General features: G+C 41.3%; 1 protein-coding gene across 1 annotated transcript in view; it reads left to right on the top strand.

Moving 5' to 3' along the window:
• Positions 1-15,432, top strand: part of KCNJ6 (potassium inwardly rectifying channel subfamily J member 6) — a 107,383-nt gene extending 91,951 nt beyond the window's left edge. The window contains exon 3 of the mRNA XM_036849728.1: positions 14,999-15,432. Coding sequence (XP_036705623.1) covers positions 14,999-15,324 — 326 coding nt within the window. The 3' untranslated portion in view covers positions 15,325-15,432. The remainder of the gene's footprint in view (positions 1-14,998) is intronic.
• Positions 15,433-25,052: the final 9,620 nt, after the last annotated feature.

Here is a 25,052-nt window from a genome sequence, read left to right as displayed (position 1 = left end):
TTCTCACCATCTCCTTGGCCACCCCCTTAAAATTAGTATTTTTTGATGAGAAAAAGTAGATTGAAATGAACATCAAGAAGAGCTTTGAAGGGGAATTGAAGTTTGGGGGAACTTTTAAGGCAATATGCCATTCAGGAGAATACGGCCAATCACCCTGAACTGTCGTAGTGATAATGAGAAACTCATTCACTCATTCATTCATTTACTGAAATTTGATGAGAATTGGGTCATTGGCCCTATTGCAGCCCTCCACTGGATGGTCAGCTCTCTGAGGTCAAGGTCATCACTGAATCCCCATCACCAAGCACAGAATATATACGGCACTTTGAAGGTATTCAATAAATTCTTATTGAACAAATGAATACATTAGTCTTCATTTGGTTTTGGTCTAGTTGGCAGATCAATGGACCCACGTGTTAACCCCAGCAGTCTGGCTAGAGTAGGTAACACACATCAGGGCAAACTGGTGCCAGGGTCAGACAGATTGTTTTAGGATGCTGTTGACAGCCAGTCTAGAACACTTAGGGGGTTTGTTGCCTCTCACAAGTGCAAAGTCCATGGACAGATAAGGTGTCTGCTCCCAGTCATCTTTTCCTATCTCTCTGCTTTCACAGCCCCAATATGGCCACCAGCAGCCAGCAGGGCTGTATGTGCCCTGGTTCACAATCATGAGGAGAGCTCACTTCTGCCCATCACTTTATGCAATGGTTTGAAATCCATCCTGAACAAACCACTGAAGGAACATCATATGCCTTCTGGAACCAATGACCGTGGCCAAGAAAATGAGATGTATCAACAAGCTTAAGCCAAGTGGGACCCCAAAGTTCATGGGCTATAGTGGAGGGGGTGCACCTAATAAAACTCTGAGTACCTTTAGGAAGAAGGAATATAAGCAATAAGTATTCATTGCAAGTTCATAATTATCCTCCTGTCTTAATCCTTCTTTGTTTCTCTGATCAATCCGCTCTCCCACTCTCCACACAAAATTTCAAGTCTTCCCCCACCCACCTCCTACTTCAATAAGAAAATAGGCACTTTCAGACAGAAATTCGCTCAACTCTGCCACATATCACAAATCTACCTGGACCAACACCCATGGTCTGTAAGGACAGAGCCTCCTTCTGCCACCTTGATTTCCTAGCTTTACCCGTCTCTCCAGAACCATAAGCTACTGATTACATCTTCTCTTACATTAGATGGAGCCCTGCCCACTCAACCAGAGCCTTTCCCATCTGTATTTGAACGTGGGCAGTTGTCCCACATCTTTAAAAACTCACTCAACCCCATGTCCCTTGCTAACTATTGCCTTCTCTCCTCATCTTCATAGTCAGGTTCTTGAAAAACTTTCCTAAATTCACTCACCCCATTTCCTCACCCCAAGCCCACTTCTCAAACCACTTCACTGACTCCTTTACCCATCAGCTCTCACTAAGTTGGTAGTGACCACCATGTCTGAAATCCAATGTATAATTTTCAGTCTGAGGCAATTTTCTCTCATCGGTTCTTGGCACTGTTAACCACCTGCCTTTCTTGAACACCCCTCTCCTGTGGCTTGTGCCACCCTCCACTCTTCTGCCTTTCTTCCTATCTCTCTAGCCACCCTCTCTCTCTCAACATGCTGGGCAAGCTAATCCTTTTCCACCTTCAAATGTTAAATTTTCACAATAGTCTCATCCTCAGTTTTTCTCATCACATACCCTTCCCTTGGCAATTTCATCTGCCCCCAGGCTTCAATTCCATTCACATGCCACTGACATCCCAAGTATATACCTAATCCAGACCTCTTCTGTGGATTTGAGACTTGGTTATCCCAAGGACCTATTCAATATTCTTGCATATCTCAAAGTCACAATAAAATTAACATTCCCAAAACCAGACATGTAATTTTCCTGCACTCAAGATTCCCAGTGGCACCACCATCCATCCCATTGCCTGAGCCAGAAATCTGGGCATCATTCTTGGCTCTTCCTTCTAACTCACCCCCATGAATAATTCATTACAGAGGTCTATCCATTTGGCCTCCTAAATACGTCTTCAGTCCGTTTCAGTCTCCCCATCTCCACTGGTTCTCTTCTGCTTCTGATAACCATAATTTCTTCTTTGTACTATTGATGTAGCTTCCTCACTCTTCTCCCCACACACATTTTGCCCTCCTCCAAGTCATTTTTCCCTCTGTAGCCAGAGCAATATTTTATTTAGTTCCCCTCACCCATACCCCAAACACACTAGTCTTTCAGTTTCTTGGACACCTCAGGGACCCTCCTCCAACAGAGCCTCCTTCTGCCAGAAACGCTCCCTTGATATAGTCCACTTATCCCTACCTCACTCATTCCGTTGCTCCTCCTTAAAGTCTTAACCCAAATGCCACATCCTCAGGGACACTTTCACTAATTCCCACACCAACCCAAGTGTGATTTCCTTGTTATGTTTTATAGAAGAATCTACCTTTTCTTCATTGCATTTATTACAGTTATAATTTTACTTTCATTTAGATATTTATTCCATTCTTAGAAGACTATAAATCCGATGAACCCAGGGACCATGTCATCTTTTGATGCCCAGAATTCGTCAAAATGCCAGACACATAGTAGGTCCTCAATAAATATTATATGATGAATGAATAAATGAATTATTATCACCTGGGCCCTTTTATTCATTTAGCCATTAACAAATACTTACTGGGCATATTATCAAACACTGTTGCCAAACACTATAGCAGGGGACAGAGATAAAGTCGTGGCCAAGACAGAGCTCCTGCCCACAGGAACCCCCATCCCCAGACTTGAAAATGTAGGAACAAATATTGACAATTGCAATTTGGTGAGGAAGATTCTAGTAGGGTGAGCACTGGCCACTGAGAAAGCACATGACCTGCCTATAACCCAGTTGCAGTTTAACTAAACCCTCTCTTCTCTATTTTCCCTTAAACCTCTTCGTCCTCACATGCACGCACACACCTTCTCCTAAAGCAGAATTGTTTTGTTCTTTTGTTTTTGCTTCTCTTTGTTTTGTTTGAACCTAGGATCCCACAAATTTTAGCAAGTTCCTGAGCCCTTGAGCCTTTACAAACTGTTGTATGTTTGCATATTTTAAGAAGAGAGGATCCATGAATTTCATAAGATTCCCAAAAGGGTCCTTGACCAAAAAAAGTTAGGAACCACTGCCTGGAAAATGCAGAATAATGGGGGACAATGAAGAGACGGGTGACTCTTCAAATATCAGGTATCAAAGGGTATTTTGAAATGTCCAAAGAATAGTAAGGCATAAAGTAAACCCTGACATCAACAGGAAGATGAAACATGATGTCTCCAGATCTTTCTCTGAATGGTTTCTATTCCTTTTGAAAAAAATCAACAAGCAACCAAACACTTGATGTAAGGGAAAAAATGCTATTGATCAATGCTGCTAATTCTACAAGAAAGGTCAGCTTTTATGCTTGACCAAGGGAAGGAATGGCACTAAGAGAATTGCCAGTGATGTCCTCAAGCAGAGCCCTACGTCAAGGCTTTCACATGTGAAATTTCTTGTAGATGCCGTCATCGTTTCTCTACTCTGGTCATTATTTTCCCAGCTATGACAGATGAGGAATAAGAGAAGCTAAGTAGCCTATCCAGGCCACACTGCAGCTCTGGGCAGCCCAGATTCAAACCTGGGCCTGTCTGCTTCCAGCTCCCACTGTTCTGCTCCACTGTATCATTGAGAAGCCTATGGATTCTATGATAAAAGGAAATGAGCACGTCCAGAGATTTCAAATTGCTTTAGCAGAAGGAAATCTTCATACAACTTCCTGTTCTGAAATATATTCCCTCTGTAGGGTCAAAATGAGAAACAAGAATGTGTGTGCATCTAAGTTTGCTTATTTTACAAAAGGAAACATAGGGTAAAGCAGAAACAAATGAAAATGGCTGCATATAGGAGGTGGGCAGAAATGGGGTAGAGGAAGAGGTGGGAATGAGACTTTTCTGAATATATCTTTTTATGCTGACTTAATTTTTGAACTATTTAAGTGGTTTAAAATTTCTTTAAAAAAAAAAAAAAAAGGACGACAAAAGCAAATCCTAAAAGGAAATACAATTAGAAACAAATGAACCTAACTAGATATAAAACAGATAACAAGCCACATAGGAAAAAGGATGAATCCAATAACTTTGGAACTCAGTACTTGGATTGTACTACCTCAGTGGGAATAGTCTAAGATTAAAAAGAATTTCAATTTTTAATTTTACCTCATAGGTTTGTGGATGATGGTTTCAAAAGTACACAGATCACCTGTACTATTAACAAAAGGTTGTTTATTCAGATCATACGAGATAGTTTGCTACCATCTCTTTCCTTCAGTAGAAACTCACAGGACTTACAGAGTAAAAGGAGGAAGTGTTAAGATAGCCTTTGATTGGTAGTGTTCTATTATAGAATTTTTTGGAAGCAGGGAAGCGTTCTAATTGGCTTTCAAGTGCATTTGGCAGTCATTGGTTCACTATTTACTGGTACATACTGGGGCTTTCTTGTAAAGTCACAGGGGCTTTCCTGTTTCAACTGGAAGCATATCTGGTCCTCTGCTGTGAGGTCTGAGTCTTGTACAAACAATTCTTCAGTAGACTTATAGGTGTGATCATTCCAAAGCTGCTTTGTGTGTTCGTAGGATAGAGCCAATGATAAATGTATAGATTTTTGGGAACCCGGAACTGTTGGAGAAGAGAGAAACAAATATAGAATGGGAGAGGTTGAAGAAGAATCCTGCAGTTTACGATTTGATTTGAGGCTATCTCGTGATTTCTTTCAAAAAGAATCAAGGTTGTTTAGTGTCTCCAAGCAACATTCTGAAGCTGGTAGCCACTGCTCCAGATTGAGTAGAGAATAAGTACATTTGTATGGAAGACAAGGTAAGAATTGACAGGCTTAGGAGAGCTGGTGGGGAAAAAATGGTAGATATGATGGGAAAGACAAATGGTGAGCAGGTATTATTTGGCAGTCAAGTTACAACACCCAGTGGCAACATCCCTTGGGCCATGATGATTCATCTACTCTCCATTTTATTTTGTAAATATAAGTATAAGGCACTTATAGGAGTTATAAAGGTCGCAATGAACACATGACCCCTGTTTTCAAAAACAGATATAATAGTGTGGCAGTTGAGGACATAGGCTCTAGAGACAGGCTCCCTAAATTAGAACCCTAGTTCCACTCTGACGGGTATTAGTCTGCTAGGGCTGTCATAGCAAAATACCGCAGACTGGGTGGCTTAACCAACAGAAATTATTTTCTCACCATTCTGGAGGCTAGAAGTCCAAAAGCAAGGCACCATCAGCGCTGGTTTCCGGTAGGGCCTCTCTTCTTGGCTTGTAGACGGCCACCTTCTGGCTGTGTCCTCACGTGGCACGTGGAAAGAGAGAAAGCTCTCTGGTACCTCTTCCTCTACAAGGACAATGGTCCTACTGGATTAGGTGACTTTTGTTTAACCTTAATTCCCTCCCTAAAGTTCCTATTTCCAAATACAGTCACATGAGGGGGTTAGGGTTCAATATAGGAATTTTGGAGGCACACAATTCAGTCCATAAAGCTGTGTGACCCAGAAAATTTACTTAACCTCTCTTGGTCTTAGTTTGCTTATGTGTAAAATAGATATTGTAGCATCATCTACCTATGAATGCTGTTGTAAGATGTTAGTTGGTTGATGCACATAAAGTATTTGGTGCCAGGCATACAATAAACACTTAATAAATAATGTTTATTACTTAATTCAATACTTGATTTATGAATTTATCAGTTACTTTGGTGAGAGGACAATTAGGAATACACATGTAGAATGCCTTTTTTTAAACATTTAAAAAAATACACTTTTCAATATTTTTTTGTGTAGCTAGAGGTGAACCTCACTGGCCATCCAAAATTTCAGTGACAGAAGAAGTACAACTGTTTATTGAAGGTATTCTTAACCTGAGCATAAGACAGGGCTTGTTGTTTAAATGATCAGCAGTTGGCTGAGCCTAATGAATTAAAATCACTATTACATCATGGCAGAGATTACTCTATACTGCTTCTTTTTGACACTGGGCTTGGTAAATCACCAAGATCGTTCTCCCTAACAAAGACTTATAAACATTAGTGCAGAACACTTTATTACTGCACTAATTCAGTGCAGTTTTTATTGAGAATGAGAACAAAGAGTAAAGGAAAACATTACATCATGTAGCCTGGTATTTGAAATAAAAAGACAAAACGCCTGCAGTCAATTCTTTGTTTCTGACTATTGGCAATATAGATTAATTTTACAGAATTCCAAAGTGGTGAGGGTGGTTTATTCCATCTTATTTTATTGGAATCACATTCTCCAGGCAATTTTGATGCATTTTCTATCTACTGAGTGCATACCTCCAGCTTTATCCAGAGGGCTTTCTCTTGAGGATGGCTTTCATCATATTGGTATTCTTTTTTTTTTTTTTTTTTTTTATTAATTAATTTATTTATGGCGGTGTTGGGTCTTCGTTTCTGTGCGAGGGCTTTCTCTAGTTGTGGCAAGCGGGGGCCACTCTTCATCACGGTGCGTGGGCCTCTCACTATCGCGGCCTCTCTTGTTGCGGAGCACAGGCTCCAGACGCGCAGGCTCAGTAGTTGTGGCTCACGGGCTTAGTTGCTCCGCGGCATGTGGGATCTTCCCAGACCAGGGCTCGAACCCGTGTCCCCTGCATTGGCAGGCAGATTCTCAACCACTGCGCCACCAGGGAAGCCCTCATATTGGTATTCTGCACAAGACTTCTCCAGTCATCATTTGTCACCGTGAATCTAAAAATAAGGCTTTGCCTGTTAAATCTCCATCTTGCAGGGTCTGACCTGTGTTTGCTCAGTGCCTGTTAGATCCCTCAACTGGGCCTCAGTCTGGTTTCCCGGCTTCCTGGGCTTTTTGTTCACCACCAATGACAAGCAGTCCCTCCTTCACCACTCCTTATTCTAACGTAGTCTTACTCAAGGAATGAAACACCACCAAAAAAGATGGGCTGTTTCTATTGACTTCCAAGTGAGTTAAATTCTTGGAAGATTAACCAGAGAAGCTCTCAGTGGAGAAATTATGAAGTGCAATAATTTTTCTTAAGACACACACACACGCGCGCGTGTGCCTCTGGGCTTTGTGGAAATAACTTAGACCAGACAACACTGCTATGGAAATCAAGCAGGCTCCTCAAGCACAAAGTCAAAGACATGCCTGACCCACGAACACACCAACAGGCCATTCCTCCTCTAACCCCAATGGCCTCAATGCTGTCTTGCAATGTCAGTGTCCACCTGTTTCTTTTGAGATTGTGAGGCCAGATTCCCCAGGGATGTGACATGAGTGGTCTCCACACCTCAGTTTCCTCATCTGTAGAACAGGGATGGAATAATAGCACCAGCTCATAGGGTTGTTATAAGGATTAAACGAAATAGACAAGGTAAAGGGCTTAGGGAAGCCCCAGTTCACAGTAACTACTTGGGAATATTCCATGAAGATGACAATGACATGATAATGAAGAATGAAACGAAATGGGGACCATCATTCATAGCACAGGTCTTACATGCCACGTCCTCCTCCCCGATTTCGTCTTGCCCACCTCTAAGCTGACTCTCAGTTGTGGAATTTCCTGTGGTTATTTGCACAGAAAGCAGTCAAGGAGGATAAGTAGACAACATCTTACTCTACAGAGACCCAATTTCTGACTCACTGTCAAGGAAATAAAAATGCACGAAAAACTAGTTGAAGGGTGAGAAACACAATCATGTATTTCTGTTTAACCCCACTAGCTGGATAACGGAGCCAAGGAGACCATGGATGGAGTTTATGCCCCAGATGCACTGAGCCTCCCTCCTTCCCCTGCCCCCACCATACATTCCGAAGACCCCAGGCACCCAGTTGGATGTCAGTTATCACGAACCCTTGGTCATTAGGGGACGCAGGCAAGGGTCCTCATTTCTGGAAGTCCCAGTCAGAATTCCTGATTCTGAGCTTCTACAGGAATGAAAAGACGGACAGTAAGTTCCCTGAGGCTGGGAACTCAGTACCTAGCACATGGATTCCATTTAATAAATATGACCCAAATAAATGAGTGGTTAACCGTTCTGATCACAGGGTAACTTTAAGAAAAGACATTATAGCTATTTTGAGCCAACAGATGTTTGGAAACATTTAAATAATAGTACAAAGCAGAATTATATAGATTAGATTATGTCACAATTCTTTTTTATTGTTTCCAATTCTTTACATAAAAAGAATAAGTTTGTATAAACAACAAGGACCTACTGCATAGCACAGGGAACTATGTTTAATATCTTATAATAAACCATAATGGAAAAGAATCTGAAAAAGAATATATATATATATGTATAACTGAATCACTTTGCTATACACCTGAAACATTGTAAATAACTATACTTCAATTAAAAAAAGAAAACAGAAGAAAAAAACAGTTCTGAAAACACAGAACAAGAGGAGCCTTTGCACAAAAGATAAGCAGGCTAATACTGCAACAACAAATAGAATTAGCAATCTTTTAAAATATAGCACTTACTAAGTACAAAATAATGCATGTCACGTATTATGTTACAAGGTATAAGAAAACACTTCCAATCTGACTGTTTGATTTAAGAGCTAGAACGTTACTGCTATATCTACTTCTGTATTCCTTCTCCACCTTAACATAACTATTTATTTTTATCATTCCCTTAATTTTAAAAAAAAATAATTTTGTATGTGCCTCTAAATGATATATTACTTATGCTTACTTTTAGCTTTATAAAAATGGTATATTTTATATATTCTATACAACTTGCTTTTTCACTCAATATCATGTTTTCTAATTTATTCATTTATACACTGATGTTTATTGCCTATTTTCCATGGATTCATCCTGTTGTTCTTTTACTAATTTCTTAATTTGGATATTCTGCACAGACTTTCTTCTTTTCTAATATAAGCAGTTAGGTCTATACATGTTTCTTACTTTCCATGTATCCCACAATCCTGACATTTTACATTTCAGTATCATTCAGTTCTAAGTATTATTGAACTCCCATTAGAGTTTCTTCGTTGAAGTTGTTTCAAAGTATGATTATATGTGTTATGAAACACATAGTAGTTTCTTTTCATTCATCGTTTCTTTTTATTCATGATTTGCATCTATTCATACACAGAATTAGGGGATACTCTTCTTCAGTTTTGTCCTCTGTGAGATTCCCCACCCTTTTCAGCTCCCAGACCCCCTCTTCTCTGTCTATAAAGACAGGATTTCTCTCTACGTGTTGGCCACCCATACTGCTGCCCGGTTTCACAGGCTCAGAGTTCATTCTCAGAGTAAGGCAGTGAGAAGAGAGGAAAACGCAGCCACAAACTCTTTGGTCCACAGAGACCTCTTTTCCCAGTCTTCTGGCCAGAAACATTTTCTCCCAGCTCCGGACTACGCAGCACTGAGGGCTGGGTGCAGAGAGACAAAAATTAATGAGGGCTCCCCACCCCCATTCTCCAGCCCAGAAGGGCAACTTGTCCTGGTCCTTTGGCCAGAAAGACAGGGTTTCTCTCTGAGATTTTGTTGCAGCACCACAGCCCATATCTGCATAGGGACCACTCTCAGGTTAAAGCCAGATGATAAAAGAGAGAAAAAAACAAACCAAGAAATTTACCCCCAAACAAGTCATTCTTCAACTTTTGGTACCCCTCCCTAATCTTCCCACTAGTGGTAACTTTTCAGAGTCTGCAGGTTGTTGCATTTTGTGTTTTGTCTAGAAGTCTTCACTGTAAGCAACGGAAGACAAAGGCTGCACTAACTCCATCTTCACCAAGCCCAGAAGTCCCATCCCTTACTTGTTATTGAACTTATTTTTGATTAAAATTTGGGAGTTTGTAACTTTCCAGTATCTAGTTTGTATCTTAGCTGAGGATCCTTCCTAAGTAAGCTGACATAACATGGAAACAGAAATCTCCCACTTTCTTTTCTAAGGACCACAAGCCATCTTTTAATTTAATAATACAGGTCAGACATTTCCAGTCAACATTTCCCTAGAGTTCCTTAGGTCCATTCCCTTCACTTAACAACAGGTATTTGGGGGGAACCTCCAATGTTGACGCACTATGCTAAATGCTAGGAATATGGAAATAAAGAAGATAAACGAACTTTGAGGCATCCACAGTCCAACCAGGAAACCAGACACTTAGCATGAGCTGCAAAGGCTGTGAGAAGGCTGTGATGGGGTGTCACTGACACGTCCTGATAGCCGTGGGCTCCTAGTTCCAACTCAAGTGGGGTCGGTCCCAGAGGGCTTTAGAAAGGAGATAATAAATCAGCTCTTGAAAGATGAGCAGGAGTCCACCGGGGGAAGGGCATTCAAGATAAAGCAAATAGCACAAATACAGGCATAAAAATATAAATGCAAATGGCAAGACAGCCAGCATGCTCAGAGTAAAGTCTGTGATCTGAACTTGGAGATGAGATTTTTCAGGTTTTTTTCATCTCTACAAAAGGAGCTTCTCTTTTTCCAGAGATTACTTCACTCACTTCAAAAACCTACCTCAGTGGCTTCCTTGGTGATACAGTGGTTAAGAATCCACCTGCCAGTGCAGGGGACACGGGTTCGAGACCTGGTCTGGGAAAATCCCACATACCGTGGAGCAGCTAAGCCCCTGCACCACGACTACTGAGCCTACGCTCTAGAGCCCGCGAGCCACAGCTACTAAGCCCGCATGCCACAGCTTCTGAAGCCCACGTGCCTAGAGCCCGTGCTCCACAGTAAGAGAAGCCACTGCAATGAGAAGCACACACACCACAACAAAGAGTAACCCCCGCTCGCCGCAACTAGAGAAAACCTGCGCACAGCAACAAAGACCCAATGCAGCCAAAAATTAATTAATTAATTAATTAATTAATTTTTTAAAAAACCTACCTCAGGACACCGTAATGATCTTTCTGATATGAAAAACAAACACAACTTGCATACACACTGATTGAATCTTTTTTTTTTCTGACGATCAGGCGGTCTCCTTTTACTTTATATTTCTGTACATCCATAGATAGGTAGTATCTAAACTTTTATGTGCATGGTAAATATACATGTACCATTCCTATCTTCCATTATTAGTGTTGTGGATTTTTTCATGTTTTTCATTTTTAATCTTTTTTATTAAGCAAAGAAAATTCTGCATCCTCGGCCCACACTCATTTCAAAGCCTGAAACACAATCTGTGAAAAATTGGTCTCAGAGTCACGGTCACACTTCAGTGAGTTAAGTGACATCGAAAATCACAAGGGCTCCGCTGTCACACGCTGATGTAATTTTGGCGGCTGTACCTTAGTTGGTTTTATTTTGTTACTTTTTCAACATCAGTAAAAATCACATTTTTTCTAAGAATGGACTGGGACCAATGTCAATACGTAAGACACGAATCTTTCTGAAGAACATGAAAATTATCAGCTTACACTAGAAATACTTTTCGATATTGTTAGACAAATAATATTATTTTCATCTCTTTTCAAATGAATTAGGACACCAAAAGGTGAATAAAAATTGGGAAAGCATCCACAAGCATTTGTTTAAATCTCTCTTATTCATTTTTGATTACATAAATTAATCCTATTAAAGTGGTACTATGAAAAGGGATTTTACTATCCCTGTGGAATTCAATAAGCACATTCATTTGCTAGGGCTGCCATAACAAAGTACCACAGACTTGGGCGGCTTAAACAGGAATTTATTGTCTCGTAATTCTGGAGGCTGGAAGTTCAAGATCAAGGTTTTGGCAGGGTTGGTTGCTCTCTCCTCGGCTTGTAGGTGGAGATGACCATCTTCTCCCTATGTCCTCACATGGTATTTCCTCTACACGTGTCTGTGTAACTTATCTCCTCTTCTTATAATGACACCAGTCATATTGGATTAGGACCCCCTTCCAATGACCTCATTTTAACTTAATTACCTCTTTAAAGACCCTCTCTCAAACAAGTCACAATCTGAGGTACTGGGGGTTAGAACGACATAGGAATTTGGGCTGTGGAGAGAGTACAAAGTTTAACCACTGGTTGTTTTTGACAAACAGCCCAAGGGAACAAGTTATTTGCATTGGGCAAACTCTGTCCCAAGTCAAAAAGAGACAAGCCTTGTAAATGGGATTTTCTAGGGAACTGCTAGAAACTTCAAATGATGACAATTCTAAGCATGAGGTTTGAAAGAGCTCCAATCCTGTTCTGACCCCTCCAGTAGTTGCTAGAATGCTCTTTTGCACCATGATTGCAGGCTGTTGATTTTTAAGGCTAACATGAAGCTGAGCAGGGGGAAAGTTAAAATTTCCCAAAGCTCAGGGTTCTTACTGCGATTCAGCCATTCTTCTTGAGCAAACACTCCTGGAGTTCATTTACAGAGTTCTAAAAGAGTTTGCTTTGTCAGTTTCTGCCAGCGTTCTCATTGCTTTCATGGAGGAGAGGGTTTTCAGAGGTCCTTTCTCCATCAGTCCCAATGACATCCTCTTGGCTGCATCCTGTGTCGTTTCTTCATACCTGTATCCCAAGTTTCTAATTCTCTCTTCAGTCAATTCCAATTGGATGTTAAACCTCCATATAGATTTTAATTTTAATAATTGTATTTTTAATTTCTAGTTCCATTGGGCCATTTCCATAACCAGAAATCAAAATCTAGGTGGGTTTTATTTTATTTGCCTGTCTCTGTTTTCCAGTCATGTCACAATAAACATATGCTTCCTTGGTGGGAAGAAAAGTTTGAAAGGTATTTTATCACCTTTTCCTTTTGACTTCCTGTTTGTGCCTCACTCTGGGCCCACAGAATCCTGTCATCACCTGCCTTCCCCCATCACTCCCAAACACAGATAAAGAGCTGGTAACTCAGAAGAGAAACGTTGAGAAATAAAAGCAAGATGCTGTTGTTCTTTGCTTTACAATGCCCAGTAGCCCTGCAGTACTTGTTTCAGAGGCATGGGGGTGGGCGGGCCACATAGTTGGGTCAGTCAGGGAAACACTGAAGAAGGGTAGCATTCAGTTTTGAGGGTCAGAGGAAGAGCAGAATGTGGATGAGGGCTGTATGGGCTCAGACTCTGCCAGCTGCAGTGGGTCAGTCACTTCAGTCCCTGGTCCCCAACTTTCTTCTTCTAGCCACGAGGAACAGGTGCACTGCTGTGGGAATATTTCGTAGATCTGAACCCTTCTGTGTAAAACCTACATGTGTCCTGTTCTCCTTACCACACCTGCATTCAGCATAAAGCAATTGCCTAATATATCTTATAGGCTGTCCTAAGGAATAATATACTGACTGACTGGCTGGCTGCTTCCCTGGATGAATGAACACAGGGCTGCAGTAGGACTATGGTGAGTCCTACGTGGTTTTACCTTTGTGGGCCCTTTATTCCATTTAAAATTTTTCTAATTATTTTTTTATATAATTATATAATATAATATAAAGTCTATAATCTACCTTATATAATATGCAATATACTTTATATAAAGATGAATATTTTCATGGGCCCCTAAAAGCACTGTGGGCCCTTGGTACTGGGCCTACTGAGCTAATGGAAAGTCAGCTCTGAAGGAATGGCTGAATGAACGCTTCTGTTTCCTGAGAAGTTACATAAGAGAATTCTTCGACCTCAGAAAAAAAAATGCACCAATGGCATTCCCCATATTTTACACCAAGCCTGTTGCCTAGTTTCCTTTTCTAAGGAGGTAGGTGGGATTTCCCTTGTTCTGCCTTTTCACATTTACAAGGAAGCTATCCCCGACTCCTGGGCTGCCAGTAGCTCCTATGGCATTTTTGTGCAAATTAGAAAAAGTCTTCTTGTCTATAAGCAGGAAGGGCGGGTGAGATGGGGGGCGACTTTAAAGTATTATATTATCACACGATCTGAACAGCCATCTCCACGGGTCCTGGGGAAAGTACAAACTCAGATCAGCATCCCTTCCAACCTCATTTGGGGGACCACAGTAGCTGCCTCTGTGTCACGGTAATGGGAGGGTAACATAAATCCGTGACCTCCAGCTGAAAGGCAGCATAAGTTTAGTTTAAAATGTCAAATTTCATTCTAAGTCTGTGGCCAAAGCCAAGACTCAAATCCCAGCAGGACTCAGGCAAAACCTCTAAAAGCGGTGTGAGACCAGAGTCATGACCTCAGATGATCCTGGAGTTAAAAAGTGGACAAGGTACAACCACATGAGTGTGTACCTGCGTGCATGTGCACACATGCTTTCCTGTGTGTGTGCCTGACCTTGCAGGCAAGTGCCTGCAAGCGCCTGGTGTGAGCCAGCACTTTCACGTTGCTACCTGGGATTCCATGGGGAAGCCTGGGATCTCCACCACATGCCCTCCTGCATGGTAGCACATGTCTACAACAAGAAAGACACCTCCTTGTAGTTGTGGCACTGTTACCAAGTCCAAACTCGTACTGCTCGCCACACGACAGGCCAATAAATCAAGAGAAGAGTGGTTGAGGCAAGAGATAGCAACTTTATTCAGAAAGCCAGCAGACCAAGAAGATGGCGGACTAGTGTGCCAAAGAACCATCTTACCTGAGTTAGAATTCAGGCTTCTTTTATACTAAAAAGGGAGGGGGCGTGGTTGGTTGTTGCAGACTTCCTGGTGTCAGAATCCTTTGTTCTTACATCTGTACATGTAGGTCAGGTCATGATGCCCCTGTAAACCTCCAACAAGACAAATGTTATCCTCTGTTCTGCAACTTTTTATCTCTATATGAATGGGCAAGTGTTATACCTTTAAAGGTCAGAGCCTTGAGAATGGGCTATCCTGTATATTTCAGGCTATAGGCAACATTCTTAACTTGTAGCAAAAACAACTGAATACAAGGTTAAAGTAAAAGAAGCAGATTTAATATGGAGTCAGATCTGTTCTTCCCTATTATAGCAGCCTATGCAGGTCACAGTCTCAACACCACATGCAGCAGTCCTGCCTGTCTCCCTGAGTCCCCTGGGCGATGCAAAGCCCACAGACACACACACTAAAGCCTCCATTCTCCTCTCTGCAGGGATGACGTGCCAAGCTCGAAGCTCCTACATCACTAGTGAGATCCTCTGGGGGTACCGGTTCACCCCTGTCCTGACGCTGGAGGACGGGTTCTACGAAGTCGACTACAACAGCTTCCACGAGACCTACGAGACCAGCACCCCATCTCTCAGTGCCAAAGAGCTGGCCGAGTTAGCCAGCAGGGCTGAGCTGCCCCTGAGCTGGTCCGTCTCCAGCAAACTCAACCAACACGCAGAACTGGAGACTGAGGAGGAAGGAAAGAACCCTGAGGAGCAGACGGAGAGGAATGGTGATGTGACGAATCTAGAGAACGAATCCAAAGTTTAGTCCCCTGGCTGGGCCACCCCTTCTCCTCTTTGCCCACAACCTTCCCTTGTCTCTCATTCTCTTTCTTTTCTGTCTCTCTTACTTTGTTCTTTCCTTATATTGAAGTTTGGCATTACCAGAAAACAAATCTTCAAGGTGTAAAATATCTACCTGCCCTCTCAGTTATTCAGATTGACAAGGCAGATTCAGATTGGGTTAAGGTGTCATGTGCCCTCATTTGTGACCCAAGCCTGGTCTCCTCCTTGAATACGACACATCCGAGTCCTGGAGATTTCTGCTACTTACCTGCATGTGTTGTACAATACCAGATCACTCAAAAGAGTGCATCCAAGAGTTTACCTGGGATATGATGAGGAAGGTCTCTGGTGCCTATTCATTCATGCAGTGAGACATAGAGTCGAGCCCTCAGTTTTATACATGTCAATAAATTTCATCTACAGGGCGAGGTGCTTGCCCCCTGCGGGCATTGCAGTTATAGGACCCAGGTGAGGTAATGACAAAACATTGTACATATATATGCCTTATGTAATTATTTTCTTTTGCAGTTAGTAATAAAACCCAGCATGTACAAAAGTACTGTAGAACAAAACTTCTAAATAATGTACATAGATGTAAAATTAATGTAGGTTTAGATATATAACTTTAGAAATAAGATTAAAAAAAAAAAAGATTCCAAAGTACAGTAGGCATTTCTGTTCTGATGTCCTGTTTTCTGGATTTCTTTGGTCCCATTGACCGCTGGCCCTTTAGTGCATGGCCTTTGCTCCGTGTCCCAGACTGGCAGCCATTTGGGTACCTCACTGTTCCCTTTAATTGAATCTAATAAGCCATAGGTCTGGGAGAAGTTTGGAGGTTCAGTAGACGGCAAAAGACACCACCAGGATGCTGATATACTGTGAAATGTTTACAAAACTGAGGTCTCTTTTTTAAGTAACAAGACCTCACTGACTAGCCTGGGGCAGAATTTCAGGAGGAGGACATGCTCTGGCATGTCACCAATGATGTGTGTTTTTTTGTTTTGTTTTGTTTTTGTTTTCTGCCACACCTCGTGGCTTATAGGATCTTAGTTCGCTGACCAGGGATCAAACCTAGGGCCCCAGCAGTGAGAGTGCCAGGTCCTAACCACTGGACCACCAGGGAATTCCCACGAATGATGGGAATTATGTGTTTATGCTTTTCAAGTTAGCTCTCACCCTTTGTAGTACCACAGTTTGAGAAACTTTTCTTTTACAAAATCATTGACTCTCCAACAATTTTCACTCTATAATCACAGTTAAAATATGAGACATGTTAAGTTTGTAAAAGATGGTTTGGGTCTAAAGTCATGAAATTCATAATGGCATGTAATGGGCGAAGTATATTGTAATCACTGATCTCACATACCTTGACTCCATCTGGCACTCTTCCTATACCTGGGGGGCTTATCCATCAGCATTCCTTGCATTGGTATTTATCATTATTATTATTATTATTTTATTATTATGAAATTTCCAGAGTTCAGTATTTAAAGATTAGATCAACAATCTTGGTGACTGTCTAAGAAATCTTTCTAGAGTATGCCACAGGTTAGAAATCAAATCCAAAGTGTCTCCCAATCAAAGAAAACAAAAAACTACAGCCTTAATTCATTTTAATCTGCAAAGATAAAAAGAAAGAAAGAAAGGAAGGAAGGAAGGAGAGGAGAGGAGGAGGGAAGGAAGGAATAGTATTTTGTACTGAAAATCTAATTTTCAAAATGAAAAAATTTTCAAATGAAAAAATAAGAAAAGGAAGAGAATCTTAGACAAAACCTCAAGGGCAGGTGGAGATTTTGCACTGAAACAGATCTTTCACATTAAGTTGGCATTTATAAACTGTTTGTTCCCTAACATAATCATCCATCATAAATATTCATTTGACTGGATCCAAGTTCATTTTCAACTTCTACAGCTGTGCTCAGTTTGAGGCTTTGCACCATGGAGGTCAAAGAACTCAAACTAGCTGTCCCTCCCTGCTGCCCTTGCCTTCCCTGACCAGATAGCACAGGCCTTCACACTGTAGTTTGGGGACCTTGTCTACTAAAAAGCATGGCCCAGAGATAAGGAAAGTAACTCCTCAATTTGACATGGGGGGTGGGTCTCTCTTCTCCCACTTCTGACACCTTGTATCAAGACAACTGCTTCTTGGCACTGACCGTATGGAAAACAAAACTGTTGGCCATAATTCTTTCCTTTTGCCAACATTTCATTTTTCGCATTGAATGTTTGTTGAATCATTTATTCATTCCACACACTCCAAAGAGGAGGTTGTAGTTGAGGAGGAGGAGGGAGCCCCATACACTTCTTGCCAGGCTGTGGGGAGGTACTGTGGCCTTACCTCAGTGTAGCCTTAGGAAGGGCCCTCTTGCCTTGGGGGCGCTATCCCTGCAGCATCACCAGAGTTGCAGGGCGAGGCATGGTAGCACAAAGCAAGATCAGCTGGGGCTGCAAAAAGTCTGCTAATTTAGCTCCTAAAGACTCAATGGGCCTTTTAAAATCCATTACTAAGGCTTAAAGGACAACACACACCCTGTTGTCTGGTTGGAAGAGCAGTTGGGAGCCCTTGAGCACAACTGAATGAAGAGCCTTGACAACCCTTTGGTCAGGCACACACGTCAGTTCTGTATCTGTGACAGGGCACCCAGGTGTGAGGTCTTTCCCTACTTCTCACTGTCTTTGGTGTCAATGTGGTTGGAGATGGAACATGAACCAAATCTCATTTTTGTAATGTGAGCCTCTGAATCTTTAAATGAGGATGCTCCAGAAGAACCTTTTATTAGAATGTCCTTATCAAACATGTCTATTTTTCTACAATTATTGATAACACAGTTTAACAGTGTATTTTGTGTCAACTGTTAAAATTTGGAACTGAAAAAAGCTCATTAAGACTGAATTTTCTAAGTAGCAAGTATTGAATGGTGTCTTTCATTAACAGTTCAGCAAAGATGACCCTACAATTTCTACCCATTCTCTTCCACCATATCCAGGCTCCGATCACGCAGTCACTTTGTTAGCAAATCCAGAGCTATGGAAATAAATAAGCCTATTTTAATGTACCAATACTCATAATGAATGAGGATCACGCTCAACTTGATATTTTGGTCTGTTTGATGGTGTATTTGAGTCCCTTTCCCATAAAAGCATGGCAGTATCCATTAGCCAGATAAGAACTTTGGGCTAAAGGGTTACAGTTTTCCACAGTTGACTCCAGTTTGGAGGAAAGGGCAGACTCAGCTGGGAGCATGACCTCCCCAAGGGCTGACAAGACCCTCAGATCCTCATTTCCACCCACCCCAATATGCTTTCCAACTGGAAGAGCACCTATTTATTTATGCCAGCTTTATGTAACTGATAAAATTGTTTATGTCTTTGGATGTCCCATGGGCAAACTATACTCTTTTGGATTAACACCTTTGCAATCACTGTAATGTCAGGTCATTACTTTTCCATCCCTTCGAAACATGGCCTTTTAGCCTGGTTGGTCCAATACATAGACACTCTATGTCCAGGAGAAGGAAACCTCTCTTTCCCCACTCCCTTCCTCCATCTGTCCCTCTCTTTTGCTCTTTTCCTAGTTCTCCAGTTCCAGTTCCATTGATTTAGTTCAATATCTTATGTTCCCTAACAGAAATCCAGCTACTGTTTCTAAAAAGGTCAATCTATTTCTTAAGCACAATTTTCTCTTGCTGGTTTAACCAAACTAGGGCTCTGAAATGTCTGTTTTTCATTATACTCTAATTTAAAAATTATTTATGACTTCATTTAAAAGCCTAAGTTTTAAAGTCTCCAAGCAACATTCTTATGTTTTCCCTTGCTACATTTTCTTACATTTCAGGTTTCTTACTTTCTCCCCTTTGCTTTTTTATTTAGATTGAAGCCAGTATCTTTGGGATGTTCAGAAACTGTTTATAAATATGGGAGCTGGTGGACAGAGAAAGAGACTGTAAAAATTCCATTAGAAAACTATGTTAACTCAGCAAAAGAATGTGAAATCATTTGCTTAGCTAAGTGATACAAGATTTTTTTTAAATATATATATATATATATATTCACAGTCATTTCCAAAACAGCTTGCCAAGAGTCTGACTAGTTTACAGTCTTTCTTTCCTTGACTTGGGTGATACTCTATATGATTCAGAAGAGTCATAAGGGTAGTTGACGATTAAATGTCCTACAGAGATGGTAAACATTATCTTCTATGGTTTCATTTCTGTGGATGGCTATAAAGTCAAAAAACATAGGCAACATATACATAATAGATGATTCATTGATATTGCATTACAATATAATCAACTAATAATATCTTGTTTCTAGACTCTATGGCCACCCTGCATTTAAGAAAATGTTATCCTTTAATTTAAAATTGAGTAAAGCATACCACTTCCTAATATTTCTGCCCTTAACATCTTGGAGAGCTTTTGATGTAGAATGTCATCTAGCAGTCAAAGCTCTGTCAGGCTACTATTTGATTTTGACAAAGCACAGTATGTACAATAATAACCAAACAATATTACATCCTACATTGTGTGGTGTTTTGGAGCATTCAGAGTACTTGCACAAGTTTTCTCATTTAATTCTAATCCACCATCAGAGCTTGAGTATTATAATTTACGTTTTATAGACGGAAAACTAGGGTTTGGGCAAACTGAGTAACTTCCCCAAGGCTACAAGGCCAGTCAATCACAGATCCTGGTCTCAAATCCAGGTGCTGAGGCTAAAATCATGGGCTCTTTTTACCACAAAAAGGGTCAGCAAACCAAATCTGCTCACAGAATCTGGCCCACTGCCTGTTTTTGCACCACTTGCAAGCTAAGACTGATTTTACATTTTTAAATGGCTGGGAAAAAGAAAAACAAAAAAGAAACAAGAGAAGGATATTTGGTGACATGCAAAAATTATATCAAATTCAAATTTCTGTGTTCATAAATAAAGTTTTATTGGAACACAGGCACACCCATTGGTTTATGTGTTTCTATGACTGCTTTCACAATACACAGCAGAGTTGAGTAATTAAAATAGAGGTCACATAGCCGGAAGACTAGAGTATTTACTCTCTGACCCTTTACAGGAAAAGTTTGCCAACCCCAGTACTGTGCTATTAAATACTATTAATACCATTAAGTACTATTACATATTGTACTGTACTATTAAAACATTCCTGGGCAAATTAGAATGATGACATTCTTTTCCAGTATAACTTTATTTTCCAGTATTGTGCTTAGGTTTGTTCAAGGAAAAATAACTCATTTTTTTGTAAGAGAGACAACTGCTTCACAGGACTTTGAGTTGGGTCTCAAAGAAAAGCTCCTTTCTTTTCATAACCATTCCCCCAAGAGTGGTAAATAGAGTAAACAGTCAGGCAAGAGCCAGTGGCCAGCTCAGAAAGTGATGTGGTACAACTACACATTGATGAATAATTTTAAAAAATGGGAATTCCAGGGACTGAGCTATTGCTTCGCTGACATGCATAGGTATTTAAATATGTAGACAGCTGGGGCCTGGGTCTCTGCTGAGTGGGATGAACTGGACTTGCAGTAGTTGTCACACATCCAAACAAATTCCCCTCCCCTACATGCCTTCCCTCTAATTCTTTCCTGGAATAGAACTAACTAGACTGCTGAGCTGTCTCTCCATCTTCCCTTGCTAGTTTCCTCTAGCCCACAATTGATCAGCGTGATAAGAAGAACCTTAAACCACCACTCCTGTTTAGTTGTACTAGTTCTGGCTCCCTCTAGGTACTCAGCTAAAAGTTTAACATGCAAATAAAAACTAAATGCTTCCCTTAGAAAACAAACAGGTTCTGTGAAAAGAGCTCAGGAAGAAACAGAGGCATAGTAAAGGGTTATTGCATTGTTTGCTGCTTTCTGAGTCTGAAGCACAAGATAAAAATTGGTAACTACAGAAATATTGGATCAAAGAAATTCAGACAATGGAGTTTTGAGATAAATCAATACTAAATGACATTCTTTAGTATCACTAAGCTGAACTCACTTGTATTCTAAGGAAGCATTTCCAAAGCCAGACATAGGTCAACCAAGTTACGTTTTTTATCTCTTTAGTTCTATTGAAAAATATATCAAGTTCTCTTATGAGTGCTTTCCTGGAAGTTAGGTGGAAAAGAAAAAAATTTGTAATAAATCATTGTGATGTTGTATTGCTGACAGATAAATGATGGAAATTGAGATGAATTTGGTCCTGTGTCTGAAACTAAGTAGTTGATGGTATCTGCAATCATGCAAAAAGTTTGCGATCTTGCAACTGCATGGAACAGCATAATAACTAAGTGGGAGGGGAAAAAATCTCAAAGTTCAACACCATAAAACTTGAATAAATGTTAAAAGGAGTCAAACTGTTACTTGGCCTCATTACCTTGGTGAAAGAAAGCTTCATGCATCCACCTAATTCAAATAGGAGAGTCGTAGGGAAAAGAGGACAAACTACTTTAGCACTCACAAGAATAGTTAATTGAAGTAGTCAACATGACTAAGTGATTGAGATTTATCACCAGTGAAAATGGTATTTATAAAGTTATTTTTAGACACTAACCACCTAGACATCAATCCTAATGTGCCCTGTGGTTAGCTAGAGATTTGTGACCACATAAGCAACAGAGCTTGATTTCAGAGAACTAAATCTTCCTACTAACAAAGCGTAATTGACCATTTCAAGATTAAGGCTACATACCCGTTGTATTAACACGGATCATGAATACTGTGATATCAACCAGCCAATCTTTATAAGAATAGGAAGGGCTGTTTTTCTCAGGCAATGTAAATATCTGCTACCAACAGGCACTAGTGAAATAAACACGTAATTCATCATCATTTCTAAAATTCTAACAGAAACCACAAAATATCCATCCAATGGAGCAAAACGTCCCTGGAGTCCAGGATCGGATCTCTTTGGCTCCTAAAACCCCAGTCCAAGCTGAATGCCTTATGGAGTATGTCAATATTGGGTCTATCACCACTAAACGCAAGTAGCAGAACTGGATCAGCTGTAGCGCAGAGAGCTGGGTTGTCGACAGCTGTGCCTGATTGGAACCTCCGGGTCTTTAGCCAGGCTTCTCGGAGAAGGAGAAGGAACTCTGTTCTCAGATCCAGCCATGGCAGGTGCCGTTCTGGCATCATCTCTCAGCATGGCTGACTGCGGGGCTGGGTATGAGCCATACCCTCCCTTGTCCTTTGGCTCAGCCTTGGGTAGTCCAGAAGCCTTGTTCATACCCACCGCCTCTCTGGGGGAGCCTCTCCCTCCAGCCCTGGTTTCTGCGCATCTAGACAATGACCGCCCAGAAGTGTCTGCTGGGAAGCCTGTATCTTTTGAGCTTCTCTTGGCCAGCACACTTGACCCCACAGAGCACCCGCGTGGGTTAGGAATGATGACTCTCCCTAGAAGAACTGAAGTAAGACCTTTTGAGTCCCCTATGCACAGGGATGCCCCTCCCATAAGTAAGTCAACATCAAACAACAATAATGCTAAATGAAGTAAGTGTAAGGAAGTCCAAAAGAGTTCTCATTACCCATGGTGGTTACCTCACTGCTTTGTCTTCCTTTACATATCTTTCTTCAGCCTCTAGAAATTCTCACTTTTCAGCCGTCTCCCTAGATGGTCTGACCTTGTCTCCTCTTTTTAAGTGAGAGGTCTTGATCTGACCACACAAATCTACCCTACAACCAAACAAATGCTGCCCCAGTCCAGAAACTTTACATCCCTTCCCTTTCCTCTGGCAGAGCCACCAAATGTGGCAGCAATGTCAAGGGTTTTCTTTTTATTTGCAAGGAATGCCTCTGGATTGCAACTCTTGGAGACACAACTTGTGCTGTCCCCAGGTGCCCACCCAGCTTTCACATCACCACAGGTGGTCATCCAAGCCTTCTACCCAGCTCCTCTTTCTGAATTTCCTCCCTCAGCTAACCACTAACAGTCATCTTTCCTGGCACCTTCCTCTGAATGTTCATTCCATTCTTGAGCAGTAGCCGAGACCTATTATTGGGGCTAGTCCTATCTCTTACCACTTCATTGTCCACCACCAGTTTTAATTGAGCATATACTATGTTCATGGTCTGACCACCTGAGACCAAAACGTAGAATATTTTGCTCCTGCCGCATAAACATGAGCTATTGAGAGCCCACGAGTGATGGTTGGGCATTTTGACATCAGCCCATAACTGAATAGAACATCAGTGAAGTCTTGTGCGGAAGAGACAGCTGTACTTTTCCAGGGAAACCTTCTTGTCCTTGTGACTAGGTTAGCCAGCTTGCCAAAGATAGTCCTGAATATCTTTATTCCGCCCAATGATTCTGCATCTAAAATGAGAGCCACGCAGGGACAACAGTGAACTCTCAAGCGTGTATAGGATTCTGAAACAATGACCCAAAAATCTGCCTGTGCAAAATGGTCTTTCCTCCCCCACCATCTGCACAGACTGTGCTCTGGGGAAAAACCCAGCACCTATGTGGTGCCTGATTACCCAGGACATTTATGGCTGCTGCCATGGCAACCATAGCCTATCAGTACTGACCACTCCATGGAGTCTTTGATGAGAACTGGCAGAGGGTCCAGCGGGCTGAGGCTCCCCAGGACTGCTCCACCTGTAGATAGCCTTGGGGGAAACCAAGGACACATGGGACAGTGCCCAGGCAAATAGGTATTCATTCAGCATGCCAGGTGTGAGATATTCCTACCCCTTCCTCCTAGGATGGCATGCACTTAGGTGGCCAAACTGCTCCTTAAAAAGCTATTCTTTAAGCCATCATCCCCATACACACACTCTCACACCCAAATCACATTCGCCTTTAAAAAAAAAAAAGATTCCAAAACCAAAACTAAATTCACATCATCTGATGTAATAAATGTCCAAAGAGCTGCCATCTTATTAATCTCTGCCTAAAAGATTAAGATTGGTCCACAATAAATAGTTAGTGTTTCAATAATAAGCTCAAGTACAAACAAAGGCGATTTTTAAAATTTACTTACAAATTCTTTTCGAAGCCCTAATTTCAAATCAGAGATATTCATTTTTGCCACCAGGATGCAAAGTCCCCCCGGTACTATTTCTCCTTGAACTTGCCATTTTCCATCTGGCTTTGAAACTGAGAAAAAAACTCCTTGACATTGGCATGAAAGGTGAAGTGGAATTTAGCACTGAAGCTTTTAGAGTTCAATTCAGTCTGGCCCCATGAATCAGGCTAGAATAAACTCTGCTGACCAGGAATGTCTCAGCAGCAATCCCACTGGACACCGACCTCATGGAAACTTTGGACACGGTGGTACTCAAGATGATGGCCTGCTTTCAGAGAGAGGATCTTAACATTCAAATCTCTAAGTCATGCCCACACTGTACAAGTCAGGCCAGATCAGATCCCAGAGTTTGCATTTCACTGGGTCAGCTGGCCGTGTTCAGATGGGTGTTAGGGAATAAGTGAGAACTTTCCACAACCTGAGCAACTTGACTTCCATCTTATTTTTTAATTCTATTACAACAGGCATCAACAAGACGTGTGGGCTCTTCTCCTGTGGTTCCTCTCTATTTGTATCTTCATGTGCTTTTTTTCCTTTTCTAAAAGACTCCTCTAAACGTACACAATGCAGTGGGAGTTTCCAGTCTTTTGTAACTAACACATCAACTGACAAATGCATACACACATATATACATATACTCAAATATACATGCACTTATATACACGCACGCGCACGCGCACACACACACA

The sequence above is a fragment of the Balaenoptera musculus genome, chromosome 4 (genome assembly GCF_009873245.2).
Source record: "Balaenoptera musculus isolate JJ_BM4_2016_0621 chromosome 4, mBalMus1.pri.v3, whole genome shotgun sequence".
Taxonomy (NCBI): Eukaryota; Metazoa; Chordata; class Mammalia; order Artiodactyla; family Balaenopteridae; genus Balaenoptera; species Balaenoptera musculus.
The sequence above is the reverse complement of the archived record's forward strand: the minus strand, read 5'-3'. Positions and strand labels throughout refer to the sequence as shown.